Raw genomic sequence first — 19,179 nt, 5'->3', positions numbered from 1 at the left:
AACTGTATTCCTTATAAATCGAAATAGCTCCAAGAGGTAATAAGATAATGCGGGTTATTAGAGTACCTATGCATCACAAATAAGTACCTATCGCTAATACCTATTGCAAATAGCTGTCGCTAATACCTATTGCAAAATACCTATCACAAACACCTACAGTATACACACATAAAGAAGGCATGAATGGAGACGTCGGTGGGTTAAGGAAAGGGTCCAGGCAGGTAGTATGCTCGGTAACACAATAGCGCGCCCGAGTCGAGATCGAACAATAGAAAAGGGTCGATAAGCCTATTGTTACCGTGGTGAACAAGGTGTATTGTTTAATTAGCGTATTTCGTAAGTCCCTGAAGGAGGCGCCGGGCACTGCTGAGACCTAGCGCAATCAATTGAAATGGGGGGCTTTTTTTTTTTTTTTTTTTTTTTTTTTTTTTTTTTTTTTTTTTTTTTTTTTTTTTTTTTTTTTTTTTTAGGTTCAGCAGGGGCGGTGGCTCGGCCTTGGGGTCAGGATCGGGGACCACTGAGGCGGGGCCAGAATCGGGGAATACTTTCTACTATTAAACACGTTATATTTTATTAGGGCAGCAACAAATTATGTACGCGCCATTGTCCCGTGATCAGTAAATATTACAATGAAAAGGCTAAATAATAATTATTAAATATATTTGTTGCATAGGTGGCAGAGGATTGCGCAGGCGGAGAGGACTGTCCTCCGGTCGTCGTGTCTTGGGAGGGCTCGGCCGACATCCAGAGCGGAGACATCCTGATCGTGCGCATCGCCGACTCGTCGCTGCTCGACACTTTCGCCAACCCTGACGCTAAGAACAGTAGCCATGATGCGAACGCTACGCAAGCAGATGGACAGAGGTAGGTAACTATACTACCCGTTCGCTTCAAGTTGGCCGTTACCTTCCGGCCCGCTTCCCCGCATCATCCCCTTTGACGCCTTATCCTTATCCTCGGCTACCACAGCGTTACAACCGCTTTTATTAGGTACTTAACATTCACAAAAATTTACGGTCTAACATGAGATTCACGGGACTTCATATAGTTTTCAATTTGAAAACCCGAATAGTTTTGCGTAGTTCTTGGCTACTTTTGTACGTGAAACACTTATCTGGAATAACAACTTAAACGAAATATTCGCGTTAAACTTAAACACTATCCGATTTGAAACTATTCAATTCAGCTGTAAAATTGTTCCGCTGTGGAATATCCAGTGGCATGGAACAAAGAGGATTTGATCCCTCGGTGGGATCCAAACCCGATGTTAAATTTAGTTAACAAGAATTTCTAGAAGCGAATGTATCGTAGGTACATAAATATGATACCTACTAAGATATATCGGCATCTAATATAGGTACTTAGCTAGATTAATGAGGCTTAATAAATATCATCAAAGTAACTAACTTACTGTGAGCCGAGAGAAGATCAGAATGAACTTACTTCATCACGCGTCATAATTACATGATTGATTAATCTTGAAGGGGTCAGGCGGTGACCCGAAAAATCGAGATGCCTCAATGCTTTACTGAACTCACGGGTAATCCGAAGAACTAATCGACTAATAAGCACAAATAATTCAACGGCAAACAATTGAGGCCCGACGGGACAATTTATTTATTCAATATTTTTTCTCTCCATTTTTCTATGGGTCTATTTTATGCGTGGGCTTAGATGCGGTAATTAGAAATAAAATCTCCCTACAGCAATCAATGTGATGATACCTACGGAAATGAGGCCGCAGATGCCTAGGTTTTTTTTATATTAAGTCGTAGGGACCCACGTTCACGCGCCACGATGCTCGTGTTGGACTTATTACTAAAATAATCATAAAAACTTTAATATACTATTTCTTCCCTTCTCAAAGTGAACGTTATCGAAGCCAAATCGAACTTCCTTCAGAGTTTATGGCTTATATAAGCCGTAAAAGGGTCTGAAACGGGCCTACGGACAGCCAGATATAACATTACCTACTTAAGTAGGTTTGTAAAGGCGGGGGGTTACTTTTTGATTATTAAATTTAAAAGAATATCTATATACTAACAATAAGTGATATAATCAATTATCAACTATTTTGATCAAAGCTACTTGTATCAGAAATTCGAAAAACTACAGCTTGCTACATGAAGTAAATTAGCCCAATATCTGAAAACCTGCATACTCATTCTCAAGCGTATTAAGCAGTGCAATTTTACTTTATGAATAAGTAGTACCTATAAAGTTTTTAGACGCACTCGTATAATCTAGAACAAATATGTAATCAAAAGTACTTATTTATATTTTTACCTGCTCTTCTCCGAACTTATGAAGTAAGAAGTTTATTTAATATTAGTTAGCTGATTTTCGGCGAAGGAAGACATCATGAGGAAACCTAAATGCATCTCTGAAAATTTTTAAAAGTGCATGTGAAGTTCTATGTTCGCTTTTGGCTAGCGTAGCGGGGGATGTAGTAGCTTTTAGCCGCCCACAAATGAAACTTGCCAAGACCAAATGCAATACTGTTTTGTCAAAATAGGTACTCAAAATAAAGAAAATACAATGCAATAGAAAGCTTCTGGGCGGCTAACGATAGCCCATAATTGCTGTCACCTACAAGAAAGGAGGCCTGTGCTAGAGTGGGACGCATATATTTGCTGGTATTGACTGTAACAAAAGTAAGGTACGAGTACCTAGTTAGTCCATATACGTGTAGGTATGTTGAAACTGTATATCAATATATAACTACCCCTTTAGACAGAGTGGTTAGCATAACGAGGCCGTTATTTATGTATATCGACGTTATGTATAATTGAAAGCGAGCTACCTTAGTTCTGTTTGAACTCCAGTTAGACCGCATGAGGGTGGGCTCCGAGCGACCGTAAAAGCATCAGGGCGCGTAGCCAACGTGCCAATCGTTAACGCTCCGTAGCGTATCGTACTCATCTCTCTCTATCACTCTTCCACACTAGGGCGACAGCGAAAATTGCGATTAGTTCGCTACGGAGCGTTAACGATTGCACGTTGGCTATGCTCCCAGGGCTTCAAACCACTTCAAACACAACGAGTAGCGAGATGGATTTGTTCTACTTATGTAACCGACGCTTGCCGCGTGGCTATGCAAATAAAAAATCCCTGTTTTACGATTCTAGGGTGTAAATACTCGTAGATCCGAATTCTGATGAATTTTCGTATTTAGTCGACAAATGCGCTATTTTTATTCGATCTTTCCCGCTTCTAGTTGTTCTTTTATTTGAAGTTGTTAGTTTCTGAGAAAGTGGGAAACAATCGAATTTCAGTGTCAGTAAGTAGGAAGTCTTTTACTTATCTAATCTTTGGAAACACTATAAAATAAAACGGATTTATAATAATTATAAATATCGATCAGAAAAAAAATATCTTAAATGTAATTAAAAATTACATTCTACTGTGACACAGACTACACTTCTTTAATCATTATGCTGATCAATGATCGCAGGTTGTACTATTGTGTAGGTTTACTGTCCGACTTCTACAAGTGTTATTGGTTTTTACGTTATACCTAATAGCCAGACATCGGATAACTCAATTATAGATGCTTGTACTAGTGATTGCTCCAAACATTGTAAAAATAAAATTTTATTCAAAGTATTAGCGTGAATCGAAATAATAACTAAATTCTCTTCTTTATTTTAAAAGGATTTTTGATATTTCACTCGTCGTCATTTTTTTTAACCTAGCGGTCATATAAAATAGGCTTTGTGTAAACATTATCATCGACCCTGAAATAATTTTACAAATAATATACATTTACAACCGAAACTGGAGGCGATCACTAGTATTACGGAAAAGTATAGATAATATTTTTTCGATATACATAGAAACTCCCTAGCTGTCAATAAATTCTGCCCCATAGAATTTGATGTCTGGTAATGGCTAATAGCTAATGTGTGGCACTGTGCAGGGTACACCGCACGCTGCAATCGCCGGCCGTGTACCAGGTGACGCGACAGGGGCACGTGCACTGCGACGTGTCTGAAGGCATGCTGCTCGACATCACCCCGCTGGACGAGAACGGCGCCAAACTTATCACGCTCTACGACAAGGATCTCACCGAGGGCGTCAACTTGCTCATAGGTACGAACATAAGTTAACACTGTTTGGGGTACACTGCACGCTGCCCTCGCCGGCCGTGTACCAGGTGACGCGACAGGGGCACGTGCACTGCGACGTGTCTGAAGGCATGCTGCTCGACATCACCCCGCTGGACGAGAACGGCGCCAAACTTATCACGCTCTACGACAAGGACCTCACAGAGGGCGTCAACTTGCTGATAGGTACGGACATAACACTATTAATTTAAATATTGTTCATACAATAAGTACTATTTAAGTTACTATTTGTTCGTCTATACATTACTATTTATTCATGTAAGACGTTTATAATAGGTAGGTACGTACGTTACGTAGTTTTCGTGCTATATTGCTTGCTTTCTTCAAGTTTTATTACTTTTGTATAACCTATAAACATGGCAGTGGCAGTTACTTCAGTGTGTTAAACGTAGAGTTTCGAGATTTATGTGAATGTCATTTTTAGCTCAACGTCGAATGAGTTCTAAATGAGCATCACGCACGAAACATACTTTATTTATTAGCATTTAAACCAACAACAACCCATAAAGAACTAAAAAGTTTAAATAAAACAATAGAGTTTTCCAGGGTAAAGGAAGTTTTCCCCGTTAAGCAAATGAAAACACGATTTTGTAACAAAAGTGGGGTTTATCTAAATAAAAAACCAATTCCGGGAACGCATAGGCTGCCGTGGGCGTGAAGTAATAACGTACCTTCATCCCGCCAACTGTCTACATCAACAGCTAACTATAAACAACGAACCGAATAGTGAAAAGTGAAGGCTTGTGAGTGGTTGGGAGTTTCAGCGCTTGCGAGTCCGGGCACGTATACGTGGACGTCATTAGTTAAGGCGCTTAGCCAAGTCAAATCGGCTATTTCGGTTTATTTCTGCCTGAAGTGATACCGCCGGATACGTGGCATGACAAAGTAAGCAGGTAGACTCTTTGTTACTGGCACCACACCTGACAAGATTACAGAATTGAAGAGCTGTAGTCTTTTGTTTGTTGTGTCACTTTTAAAATTTCTTTGTTGTCTAAACTTTATCCTTTGTAAAAGCGCAGCTCCTGTTTTCGAAATAAGGCACTTTAACTATGACGTAACTTGAAGCTTGCGGAAAGTTAGTAGCGCAGCGCTAGCCGTTTTGTGCCGTAGCAAATTGTTATCGCTACGGTATAACGCAAGTTCAGTGAGGGCTGCATTTTCGCTGAGTAAATTCCTGTTGTGGTTTAATAACTATAGCAACTCTTATACAATCAACTATTATTACCTACGTAGTCGTTTTATTCTATAACCTGCTTAGTCGCGTAGGTAATATACCATGAAAATGCTCGCTTTTCACAACAGAGGGAGTAAATACGTGTATGGCGGGCGGAAACGAGGCACCAAGGGGAAAACGATGACGCTTTTATGCCTCGGGAACAATAGGTATGCGAGGAACCCCGCCGCATGCATGCGACGCGCCGTGCATCGCTGACACAGTTAATGTTGCCGCCTGGGACCCACTTGTACCTCTCTGCCGTTTTGTCTCGTATTAAACGCGCGTGTAAACTTAACGAATTTTTACTCTAAATTCATAACACACTAATTATTTCCTCTATACATATAATTTTTACAACCTATATAACTAACTTTTTAAATTATTACAACCTCTGTGCCAAAAACTTGAATCCAATTTTAAATAAAAATAGTGAGGTTGTTTTTCACATTCCGTGAGCACTCACTACTAAATAAAGAATGCTCCACTAGACTGAAGAGCTGCAAAGCCGCGCTCTCGAGCGGTCGGTCCTCCAGCGATATAATTAAGTTACTTTAAGGAGGCGCCGTGTGGCTGCAATAAACATTTATGCTTACAGTTGTATCCGAGAACTGGGGGTCACAGTGCGTCCGCCTCAAAGTTACTGTCAAGTCGGATAACTGTGGAGAGTCTCAAGACTGCTCCGGGAAGGGCGTGTGCTACACCAACGTATCTATGGTAAGTTAATTAAACTGTATTCTAGTTCGCTGCGTCGTGCCGCAGAGCATAGTGCTTGGGAATTTAGTTTCGTCAAGGAAGCCATTATTATGTAACCTCAATCTATTACAACATCTTAATTGCTACCTACCACAAAACGAGATGTTTAATTTTATACATACATATACAGTTTTATAACAACTACTTAGCTATATTCGGCTGTAAGTGTAGATCCTTGTAGATAGAAGTTCCGACCGCGACGTTCGTAAGTCCGTGACCGCTGAAAGTCGGAAATGTCTGAACTAATGCTAACTACGCGTTCGACCCCTGGCATCTGTGACTAGTCGTTAGGAGTAAGGTAAATGTACGCTTCACCGAATGCTTAAGCCCTAGACTTACGTTCAATTTTTTTATTCGTTCCGATATTTTCTTACGAATATGTTCAATACTAAAATAGAAACATAGATAAATTTGTCCTCATTTAAACATACCTATAAATTACTGAATTGATTGGACGTGTATTAAAAACATTTTTAAAGTCATTTCTTCCAATTTCCTTGTTTGTACCGTTTACCGAACTAAGAAACGTGATTTGCACATTATACCGAATAGGGAGCCCGCATTACCGAACTAGGAAATAATTGTATGAAAATATGGTGTTGAATGGTGCTCAAACTTCAGTAGTTCACTATTAAATCCCTACTATGCTTCGTTTTTTAGCATTATAAAGATGGTAAGCGATCTTTACGTGTCTTTTTTATTGAAATAATTCTTTTGAAAACTAAGTCAGTAAGTAAGGTACGCAACAATTATAAAACATGTACGCATATGTATAAATTAATTTGGCTGTTTCATAAACTGGTCCATTTTCTATGGAAGGGTAAATTTTTTTTCACGATTTCGGAGTTGGTCCCATAGTAAAAGTTGCTCAGTATAATCCCAAAACCTCCCTGGGAATGGGAATGTAGTTAATTTTTAGCCACCCTGTATGTGAACCCCGGAATTTCATAACAAAAGATAAAAGTTTAAAAAATCACAATCGCCCACGACGAGAGGAATCTAAAAAAAATTTTTGAACATCATGCTTCATTATTTTTATTATCCTATTCAGTTTTTTTGTCCACGTTCCAAGACTATTATCAGGCGTCCAATAAGTATGTCTAAAGTTTGAAAAGCGCTGGCATTGAAATAATGATCACAAAAAATAAACATATAAATATCGACCTAGCCGTTATCGTAATAAGGATGATATTCTCATGAACGTCGAATAGAAACATGGCCAACGCAAACATGAGTTCGGTAGCAGAGACCATGGGTACCATTCACCGAACGGCCGTTCGGTGAACGAAACATGGAAAATATGTGGAACCTATTTCGCGAACGGATTTTGAAAATAGTATTTTAATCGTAATCAATGTGGTATAACTACAAATCTATCATTAAATTTAATACTTGAATCCATTACAAAACCGTACATGTATAAAGTTCTTGTTAATACTGACGTAAAATATCTAAAATTATTGTTTGATAATAGTCTTGCCAAAAACCTTATTTTGATGCCAAAAAGTCGTAAAACATGAACATTTCAAACGCAGTTTTATAATAATCTATATAGGTTATTGTTGTTCGGCAATTGCTCATAAAATTACAAATACATTAAGTTATTTGTGAAATTAGGTAGTTAATCTAAATAGTTCGTAATCAACCATTAAAAAAATAATTTCAAAAACATACGCTTTCCCTGATTTCGGACGCTGTTCGATAATACCTTCCAATCAAATTGTCGGTGTACTCATCACCGAACTCACATTAAGCTTAATTTCTGATAATATGACTGCACTAAATTAATTAAATTTACTAAAATACACAAACTAATTAAGTAGTCACACTGAAAAACCATACTTTGAAACACAGAAATAAATTTAAAAGGTTTTATGACCTTAAGAAATATACGCAACTTCTTACCGATTTCTTTAAGGTTGCCCATACAAAGTGGCAATCGGGAGCAACGATCCGTTTCGATCAGTTGCCACGTCCCAACTGCGGGACAAATTGGCCGACTCTGAGGCATAGTTGAAGGGATAGGTATTTAACTCGTGGAAAAAAAATACGCAAGTAAATATCAGCTGTAAATAATCGACTTATAGCCTAAAATAGAAGAAATTCGGTGATACGGACGGATATTGAGCGTTCGGTGGAGCGTACTTTTACCTTAATAGAAGTCCGGAGCGTTATTAATGCTCTAATGCTTTAGTAAGCAGAATAGGGATGGTCATACCATATTTAATCATTTTCATTGTAAGCTGTACACCACAAAAACCGCAAATAGATGTACAGTTTAGCCGTTTGGCTCACACATACTACTTAGAGGTCAATACATTTTTTTTAAAATTTTGATTTGACCTCTAGTATGTGGGTGCCAAACGGCTAAACAGTACATCGATTTGCGATTTTTCCTTTGAAATTGTGCTCGTACGGCTTCCACTATAATGCGATATGCCTCAGATAAAAGTTTTCTCGAGTAAGCGCTGGCCAAAGAGGGCTCTAAATCGTAGAGCTTTATGCGCGGTTTGTAACGGTTTTCCCTTGGAATTTGAATAAGAAAGGGCCTATTATGCGATGTGCATTTGGCGTATCAAAATAATATCGAAAACTTATGGGTTTTACGTATTTGCTAGCTTTTGAGCGCGAACACATATGTGCCAGCAATGTCGTAAGTAGGTACTTATTGCGTAGGTACATTTCCCCCGCTAGTTAGGCCAGTCATACGAGTACGTTTTTATGAAAAAAATAAAAAGATTCGTTAAAGTAACTGATGATTTGATGAATTACATGAATTTGGAGTATCTCGGTTTGATCAAACTTATTTGATGCTTGATTTCCTCGTGACTGTGATAATTTAATTAGGTTAGGTCACCATAAACGACTAATGGTTTTTTCGGTCATCCCCATTAGTGAACGGATTGTGACGTTTATTGGCACTTACATGGCACTTGAAGTTTTAGGTAGTTACTGTAAGTTACACAGTATGGAATTGAGACCCTTCAAGAGGCCTAACGAAAATGTGTCGTGATTCTCTATTCTCGTAAACTGTAAATGTATTAAGTAGGTAAGTCTACAATATTTTAGTAAACCTTTGTAAATAACCAAGTTGAATGTTACGTAGCTCCCATAAAAATGGTACGATATGTGTAGTATTGTGCAGTCGGTCGAAAAAGGCTTTCATGCGTTTGACCTCAACCGGCGTGTGACACGTCGTTAGTGGTAATAGAAGCCGACAGCGTTATTGATGTGCTCGCAGGAAGGCTACGAGTGCCAGTGCTGCGCCGGCCAGCTCGGCCCGCACTGCGAGGAGCGCGACGTCTGCAATCCATCACCCTGCCTGAATAATGGCATATGTGTCGACCTCACGCAGCCTCTCAACGGGGCGAACTACCACTGCCTTTGTCCCTACGGTAAGGAATATCAGGAATATTATGCAAATTGTGATGATACCTATCTCGTTAGCGCGTGAGGTGTAACTTAATACCTACTAATTACTAGTTGTTGAATCCTTGATGTAACCTAATATTTTTTCTCGTCGAAGGTAGGCAGGCATTTGTTATAATAAATTAATAGGCTTTACAGTTGAACAGGTACCTACATCAAATTATACAGGGTGATTTCGGGTTCGTGAAGCAAGGGAACAAGACATCATACAGAATTCAAAGATCCTAATGATGTTCTTAATTATTGTTTATCACCGATAATGATGATAATGTGGATCATTTACAGATTTTACAGAGTCAGAAAAAGTGATCACGACCCAGAAATCAGCCTGTATTAAAAACATTCTGTGACCTTTAAATAACTGGTCCTCGTCATAAAAAAACTCGTTATGAACGGATTTACACGCCTTTGTAATGGTATACAGATGTTGCGTGAACCCATGACGTCATAGCGTGAAACTGAAAATATCTAACATACCGAGGCCGTATTTCCTTCATGAATTATTGCCTGGATTTTACCATTTTCCTCGTGCCATTTATTTTTCGGACAACTTCATTCTAATTTATGTCGGAGGTAACAGTTTATGTTTTATGTTTAAACTCAGGATAAAGAATCCCAGTTGAAATAATTTATTCCTTTCATATTCAGTTGAGCGATATGACGAAATTATTCATTATATTAAATTCGATGGAGGATAATTTTTGTAACTCAGTCAATTAAGCATCGTTGTGACGCAATCTGCTGCCCTGAATACGGAGCGTGTTATTACGTAATCATTCAGCCAATTGGATTGAATAAGTTATATGGATAAAATATTCATATTGGCTAGCTGAATATTGCTGGACCCGATATGGGCTGCGCCTATATTTATTTTCGTTAGCTGGGATGGATGAGTAAAGTTTGTCAGGAGCTTAAGCTTTTAGCTTTGTTAGTACGGTGGTGCACTCTTAATACACATTTTCCGTACCATGCCCCACATATATCTTGTTTACACGACGCTTTTACTCAACTTGCAGCTTGAAGGAAGATTTATTTAGAGTTGTATAGGGGGTTTTGGGCTAACAATATTTATTTTGCAGTCTGACACAGAACTCCATATGGCCATATGTCCTAATATTAGTGATAAAACACAGAAACTAACTTACCTATACGTGAGTGTTAATCTATTAACGGTTGAGGTACCTATGTATAAGTAGTTTAAATTTGCAACGATTAGCTTGGAATACTAATTTTATCGATGCACATTAAGTTAATTTGGTTAAATCCATGCAAAATTGTATTCGAACTTGAACTTTGTTTTGCGTTGATACAGTTGTATTTAAATTAAGAGACTTAAAAGTAGGTAAATACCTATCACGTATCTTAGATTTACATTAAATGGTTGCAATATTATCATATAAATTATACTATGTTCTATTTATGTTACCAGCTTTAGTTTGATGGCTACAAACACATTTTAATGATATTTAACTAGTTCGACTACTACCTATTGGTTCTTATCGGAACTACGTACCTACGATTGATGTCGAGGTTTGATGCCGATTTAGCGCGCCATTACACACAACTGTGTCACGCTGGACGGACTTCCAATGCTTGCTAAACCATTAATCCTAAAAGATATCGACAGTCCACTATTATCGCTACAATTTATAGCGCTAGTCTGTATTCATAAACACATACCTACCTACATCGCTTATGATTTATTTTATTGCCAAATAAATAACGGCCAAAATGTCTGCGACTACCGTTTTTTTATGTCTGAGCCTTTAAATATAGGTACTCATATTATTTCACCTAAAGAAATAAAGCTTCACTGTGTGACCTCAAAGGTGAGATGAAGGGAAAGTAAATTAAGGACAGCATTCGTAAACATTGAAGCCTTTTAGCGTGGGAAATGTTTTATGCATTAGCTATAAATGTTTCCTGTTTACGTAGGTTTTACAGGTAGGAAGTGTGAAAAGGATCCGTGCTACTCGGAGCCTTGTCTGAACGGAGGGTCGTGCATGAGCCTGGCTATGAACGGGTCGACGACGTTCCACTGCGCTTGCGCGGACGGCTGGACGGGTGCGCATTGCGAGCTGCCCACGGTGGGCGGCGCCTGCGCTGACAAGCCCTGTGTCAACGGCATCTGCATAGAGCAGACAGACATTGACGCTGAGGGCCACGAGTACCGATGTTTCTGCTTGCCAGGTAATTATTTAATAGTGACTTTTTTAGTTTTTTTCGCTTGCGCAGCGAACAGCGTCAGCGGCATTTGCATAGAGCAGACGGAGGTACTTACACACACATCGACACCAAGAGGCACGAGTTAGTCGCGTTATAATTCTTTCCCAGGGACTTCATTTGGTATAGACTTCTTCCTCTTTTTTATAGCGCTTTCCCAGTTGCTTCGTAAAGGTAGGTACACTTAGACAAAAAAAAGTATAGAATAATCAGTCACACTCAGCATTCAAATGCACCTGTCGTTGTCGCCTTTCTCCTCTGTACGATTCTATGCTTTTATTTTTAAAAGGTAGGAGAGCTTTTGATCATAACTCTAACGGAAATGGAAATTGATGACATGACGGAAAAACGTGATCAATTGATCATATGAATTAAGTGGGTACTACTTAGACGTTGATCTAACTGTAAACAAATTACCTGCTAGGTTTCATAGCTAATAGTCGAGTAAAGTTGTTGTGTACAATTTTAAAAACGCATTAAATTAGGTATATAATATTTATTTTTTGTAATAAGAATAAGTTTTTTTATATTATAAATGGGGATAAATAATAGTGCCACGCCTTATGTATAAATACCTAAGTCATTTTACTCCATGTGAGAATTTACTTGCAAAATAAATTTATCGCTAACCGATCATACAATTCTCACACAATACGAATACATCTAATCTCTATTGATCTAACGACCTTATCTCTATCACGCGCTTGTGTTTGTGTTTTAGGGGTCGTTAATGTAATAAATCGTTTTGAAGTTAGTCGATTTAATAATGGTTAATCGTGTTTGCGATCGTCGGGCGAGCGAAATTGTGGGAGTGATTTATTTGAAGATCAGTTGGAAGGTTGCCCGCTCCCGTGCGGTCTCACTCGTCGCTTGATGTGATGCCTAACCGCCTTGCCACGCTTGCTGGAGGGGCACGATCTCATCTATTTGTTTATTTAAACTTTATTGTCCAAAGACCTTTTCTATCTCATAGACCATAGATCTTATTTTCAACCTGGGTCATAAGTTTATCATAAATTCTATTCGCTTCTCTTTAAAAATGCATTGTTTTTATATCACAATACAAACAATTATCCAATAAGTATATCGATTGATTGATACATATACTTCGTCAAATTATTTTTTTGACATACCTACCTATTCAAGAAAGTACGCTCAGCACATACGATGGAAACACTAATATACATGTGTATCTACGGAAAGTTTAGCGAATAGGAAACGCTGATTTACGTATAGTATCTTGAACTTATTTATTTTTAGTAGGTACTTACCTAAAATGCTATGTAGTTAAAAATATTTATAACCGGGTCTATCGCGAAATTATTTTGTTACCTTTATTTACCAACGTTTCGACACAGATTTCACTGATCGTGATAGATATGTGTTTAAAACGCGAAATTCAAATGATATAGTTAAAAAAATGTCATGAAAAACTAATGGATGCGTTCGCCTTCCCATTAAATATAGATAGGGCGTTAGCGCGACGCACTTAATATTTATAAAGCTTTAATATTAGCAGCACTTGTACCGCGATTAGGTATGTACTTAACTCTTATTCGAAATACTTTTAAGAATATTTTCTGGGATAGGTAGACGTATATCTTTTGAGGCAACGTTTGCTTAAAAAAAACTTATTAGTGCGAGTCGGACTCGCCCACCGAGAGTTCCGTACAAATTTAACGTTTTATATAAATTTTTAGATTTGAATTTTTTTTCTGTAGGTATAATACCCTATACATTTTAATTCCCTTGAGAGTGTCGAAGTATGGTACGTTTTCAGTGGCATAAGCGCTTTTATTTACGTTAACTTAGAAGTTGATTTTTTGACAGCTTTTAAGGACCATAACCTGAGCATATGGTTTTAATTTCAACTCGATATCTTCACGCGTTCCCGAGTTAAAGGGCCGTGACAAACAGACGGACGGACGAACGGATAACAAAGTGATCCTATAAGGGTTCTTTCCTGTTGAGGTACAGAACCCTAAAAACGTCACACTAACGCTACGTCTTACGTAGGCGAACAACGCGCGAACGCGGCGCGGCGCGGCGCGGCGAAAGCGGCCGCCGCCGCGCCGCGCCGCGCCGCGCCGCCTGACATTCGCGTGCAAATCGCGCCGCACCGCGTTCGCAACGAGATCGCTTACGTAGGACACTTCTATGGGCATCAAAGGATTGATTTCGCCGCGCCGCGCCGCGCCGCGTTCGCGCGTTGTTCGCCTACGTAAGACGTAGCGTAATGGATCGAGAATTGAATTAATCAATCAAATCAAGTTTGATGAAAATTTGTTTCCTTTCATCGATCATTTTTCACGAAACGCTACGTCGGTCGTCGAGCCGTAATCAGGAGAACAAAATAAATTCCTTCAAAAAAGGCCAATGTTTTTCAATTTTTATCGCATCAATATTCGTTTAGATACCTAATTTAATTAAGGGTCTTAAGTCACCGAATGTTTTATATCCCATGCTTGAAATAAATCGGGGTGAATTAATCAAGGGACTTGTTTTCCCAACTGGGAGAGGGAATATACATAGTGCCGGGGCAAACAAACAATCCCCAGGGCAATAATAATATTGTCTTTCATAAGAAAGCGACCGAAACTTGTTTCATTGAGATCGTACGCACGAGACGTATAATAGCGACACATGCATATTTTAGGTACTAGTAACAGTAGTGACAAATAAAGAACAATCGGTTGTTTTTCAATATTAAATATATTAAAACGGGTCCTCACGTTGTAGTATGTTTCGCTACATACCGGGTAGCATTATGGGGAGCACGCGTTCGCGGACCGACGGAGACGTGTTGAGCAATTTCCGACTTATAATAGGTGAATGAGTGAAGTATTCATATATAGGTATTTAATATCTGAGTCTCACGGAAGTGTTGTTAATTTCAATATTCATACCCATTCTTCTGTTGATTCAGTATCATCCGAATAGATTAAAAATCTAACCAAACGTTAATTAAAGTGAAGAGATTTATTTTTATCACTTTGGTATACAAAACCCTTTCGCTTAAGTTCTTAAGTTGCTTTTAATTACGCTATCGTAAAGTGGAACGGAAATCTCTGCCGTATCTCATGGACTTAACTTGTATCTAATGCTGAAGTTTTAGACGCTACCCTAATTAAAAAAGATATCGTACCAAAATCAGACCGGTCAGCAATTTATTATTGCTTTATTGTGCACGATTGGGTCACCTACAAGGAGGCTATATTTAGGCATTATTACTTTATTAGTCAGTTATTACTTAGAGTCAGATCAAGAAAAGTCTGCAGCAGATTTGGTAGCCCACGCAGTGCAAGGATTATTTTAAACGTCAAACTTATATGAAATTATGACGTATAAATAACACTGGCACTGCGAGGGCTATCAAAATCGCTGCAGTCTTTTCGTGGCTTAACTCTAGTACCTACTTACTCGTAATTAGACAGTTGACATAACAGTAAAATCATCGGTGATTAATTCACCGATGTGTGTATTTTTAGTTGACTTAATTAACCCAGCTGATCTGAGCTGGGTGAACAGAGTACTATTAGGTACTACAGGTAAATATTGATTTGTTGCTTGTTGATAAATAAATCTTAACAGTTGATTAGTAATAGTCTACATATTACAAGTCCGCATTGAAACTAGCTTGGTTTATAATCGACATCTGGAGGCTGATACTGACTTGACGATTTGTTAAAGTTTCAATTAAGTTAAAGTTACGACCCTGACACGATTAGCAGTGAATCTTTCGCGAGAAAATAATTGCGAGCGAGACGCCTAATGACTCGACCCTATCAGATTCGGTGCATTTCGCGCGCACCAATCAGCGTGAATCGTGAGCGAACGTCGTATCACAACAAGATCAAAACAAAGTGTTATATCAGAATCGGCCTGATCAGCCGAAACGTATGAAACTATAATAAGCAGACTCGAGGTTGCCACACAAAAGCGCTCCCTTAATAATTTTACATGAACTAGTATAATATAAACTAGGTATTAAGGGAGCGAAATAGGGTATTTGACTATAGTCAAATCAGTTTCTTTATTCGAACTGTCAACGATTTGGCCGGTTTTCGCACAATGTTATTCTTTACCGAAAAGCGATTGTTAAAATATCAAATGTTATTTCGGAACTACACAGTCATATAAGTGCCATGCCATGACCCTCGATTTAAAAGTTGCGCGCCTTAGGTAGTGTAAATGTAGGTAAGTACCTAAACGCTGTTTTTTTTCTCACGCTCGAGATAAAATTATGTAGATAACTATATTAAACATCCAAGTAGCACTTACCCTAATACGACATCATTCCTAATCTGAATTCTGAATTCGCGATGATATTCTTCTACTCAATTTATTATATGAGAGTTTCATGCAAAATCGAGCCTTGAAAAACGACTTGCGAGTGAGATGGTTGGCGCAGCCCCGCGTCAAATGTCACTGCGTAATATTTATTTACATACTTAGGCGTGTTAAGGACCCTTTGTGGCTTGTTTGCCAGAATGAGAAATTTCTCTTGTTTTGCATTTTATGTCGCCTTCGTATTAGATTAACATATTTTACTTTGCTATTGTTAATTTAGGCCAATAAAGAACATTATTGGCGAGTTCATTTGTAGGTTTTCGGTTACCCGAGCTCAGTTTTCGTTAAAATGTTAACTTAGATACTTTACTTAGAACTTATTTAATGAAAAGTCAAATTAGAAACCTACGCACTGCATCTTTAATAATCATTAATAACATAGTTACTTATTAGCATTATTAGGTAGCCTATTTATACTTTAAAGGGGCCCACTGATTAACAGTCCGCCGGACGGTATCGGCCTGTCAGTTGTTCGGAACTATTAAAATTGTGTTCTAACTGACCTAGTAGTGGTAGTGGGCCTTAACGGTTTTGACTCGTCTGAGTTTTTGAAATTACGCAATAATAATTTATACACATGATCAGATTCACATGCAGGCTCTTTTTATTTTCACACGTGGAGAGTTTTTTAAATTGCAGTCATTGATTTGTTTTAAACAGGGTACACGGGTGAGCACTGTGAGATGGAATACAACGAGTGCGAGTCATCGCCGTGCGCGAACGGCGGTACCTGCACCGACCGTATCGGCGGCTTCGCATGTGCCTGCGGCCGCGGCTTCACCGGCAACACGTGTCAGCTCAAGGTACTGTGCTGGGTACACGGGTGCTGAAGTATGAGTGCGAGTATTCGTGCTCGTACGGCGGCATCCACAGCGCCCGCGTCGGGGGTTTCGCGTGTGTCAGCGGCAGTGGTTTCACAGGCTACACCTGCCAGCTCAAGGTGCTGTACTGGGTACACGGGTGCTGATGTATGAATGCGAGCATTCGTGCTCCTACGGCGGCATTCGCACCGCCCGCGTCGGGGGTTTCGCGTGTGTCAGCGGCAGTGGTTTCACCGGCTACACCTGCCAGCTCATGTTACTGGGTAGATAGATACATGGGTGTATGAGTTGTCGAGAACGCGAACGGCGGTACCTGCACCGACCACGTTGGGGGCTTCGGGTCCGCCTGTGACCGCGGCTTCACCAGCAACTGCCAGCTTGAGATACATACGATACCTATATACATACAGGGATTTTGCGGAAAAATAGCGTATCGCGGTTTGGTCTTTAACTTCTGCGTGGCACTATTCTAAGCTTCTAAGAATGACACAGATGTCGTTTATAATCTTATGTCGAGTGCAATTTTCCATTAGGTACCTTATTCTAAAGTACCTACACTTTATTTCCCATTTCAGGTTGATTTGTGCTCACCAAACCCGTGCTCTGCGCAGCGCTTCTGTGTGGACCGCGGCAACAGCTATACCTGCGAGTGCCCCCACGGCTACGTCGGTGACGAGTGCCACCTGCCAGTCAAATCGGTAACTATCCGTGCAGATAGATCTGTGCTAGCTAAAACCGTGTTGTGGCAACAGCTATTCTATTCTGTTCAGAGGGCCTAGCCAAGATGCCAATCTTTGGCGGCCTAGCGAACAAACTAGTAATGTCTCTCCTATCACTCTTCCATATAAGTGTAACACAAAAACAATAGCGTTTCTTTCGCTGCGGCGCAAACGATTAGCATCTTGGCTAGGCCCCCAGATACGTCAGTGATGAGTGCCACCTGATTGCCAAAACTGCTGCTTGGCTGCGCTTTACAGAATTTTCCACTACTTCACTGTACAGTCACCATCAGATTTATCGGAGCGGCCAAAGTGTTTACAATATCTGAACAAGCACTCTAACGCCTTGACAATAGAGGCGTACGTGCTCAGATATTTGTGAGCACCTTGGCCGCTCCGATATATCTGATGGCGATTGTACCATTCCATAAGTACGGGGACCGACTCACTACCTATTATGGCTTAAGGGCCACCCCACACTAGCTCCTCTCGAGCGTCGGCTTCTAGTCAACTCTATGGCTGCTGCTCGACGCAACGTTAGCGCAACTGCGCAGCAACGCCATTTTCCATAGCGCTGACTAGACGCCGACGCTCGAAAAACGCTAGTGTGGGGTGGCTCTAAGAATTGCACATGTTCATAGGTTAATAATGATAATGTTGGTGTTACAGGCGTGCGACAATAATCCGTGCGCGCACGGAGGCACCTGCTGGAGCGGCATCGACTCCTTCTACTGCTCCTGCCGGCCGGGATACACCGGCAAGCTATGTGAAGGTATAAATATCGAATATTCTTGTATTAATTGATTCGATTATTATTGCCTCAACCATGGCGCATATTTTTCTAAAATCTACCAAGTACGTCTCCAGTCTTCATATGCGCTACGAACATTCACTTAGTTAACCTAGTAAGTTGTGAGTAGTGAGTGACCTTGCCTTCGAAGCTAGGGTACAAATCCTGGTAAGTACAATTGTTTGTTTGATGATCACAAAAGTGTATTCCTGAGACGAGGAAGTTATCCATGTAAGTACTGAAACATACAAATATCAACGTTTTAAAACCGTCATTGAAAATCTTAATCAGCTTAGATGTACGGCAGATTTGTGTAAAAATACCCTTAAGTAGGTATTCATTGAATTATGTTTATTAAACCAAATTAATTCTGGAAATAGACAGTAACTGATTATGAATACTAATCAACGATAGAACTCAATATAATTTTAGAATGTCAAAAGGCATAAATTAAACCCGCAATTGATTCATTACACTCAGATTTTGTCAAACATTGCGTGGGAGATCCCTTAACCGATTGGTTGTGTGTTCCATTTTCGAAAACTTTTGGCTGTGGCGCTGAACAATCATTTCATGACACGGCAGCCATGCCATGCTTCATAGAATATGATGACACTCCTCCCGTGTCATACGCCACACGTAAAAAACATTGATGACACGGCAGCACCGATCCGATCAGCACCGAATCGGTTAAAGGATTGACGATTTGGTAAAAGATCACAGGGAACTGTGAGATGATGGTAGCAAGAGA

The 19,179-nt window shown here is 39.6% G+C and overlaps 1 protein-coding gene across 1 annotated transcript in view; it reads left to right on the top strand.

Annotated features, from left to right (window-relative positions):
• Positions 1-19,179, top strand: part of LOC134680042 (delta and Notch-like epidermal growth factor-related receptor) — a 54,217-nt gene that overhangs the window by 28,148 nt on the left and 6,890 nt on the right. Inside the window, exons 3-10 of the mRNA XM_063539028.1 lie at positions 674-864; positions 3,920-4,092; positions 5,939-6,057; positions 9,338-9,491; positions 11,461-11,715; positions 16,759-16,901; positions 17,495-17,617; positions 18,308-18,410. Of these exons, the coding sequence (XP_063395098.1) occupies positions 674-864; positions 3,920-4,092; positions 5,939-6,057; positions 9,338-9,491; positions 11,461-11,715; positions 16,759-16,901; positions 17,495-17,617; positions 18,308-18,410 (1,261 nt within the window). The remainder of the gene's footprint in view (positions 1-673; positions 865-3,919; positions 4,093-5,938; positions 6,058-9,337; positions 9,492-11,460; positions 11,716-16,758; positions 16,902-17,494; positions 17,618-18,307; positions 18,411-19,179) is intronic.

The sequence above is a fragment of the Cydia fagiglandana genome, chromosome 3, assembly GCF_963556715.1.
Source record: "Cydia fagiglandana chromosome 3, ilCydFagi1.1, whole genome shotgun sequence".
In the NCBI taxonomy this organism is placed as follows: Eukaryota; Metazoa; Arthropoda; class Insecta; order Lepidoptera; family Tortricidae; genus Cydia; species Cydia fagiglandana.
Note: the sequence above shows the minus strand (reverse complement) of the source record. Positions and strands in the feature narration are given on the sequence as shown.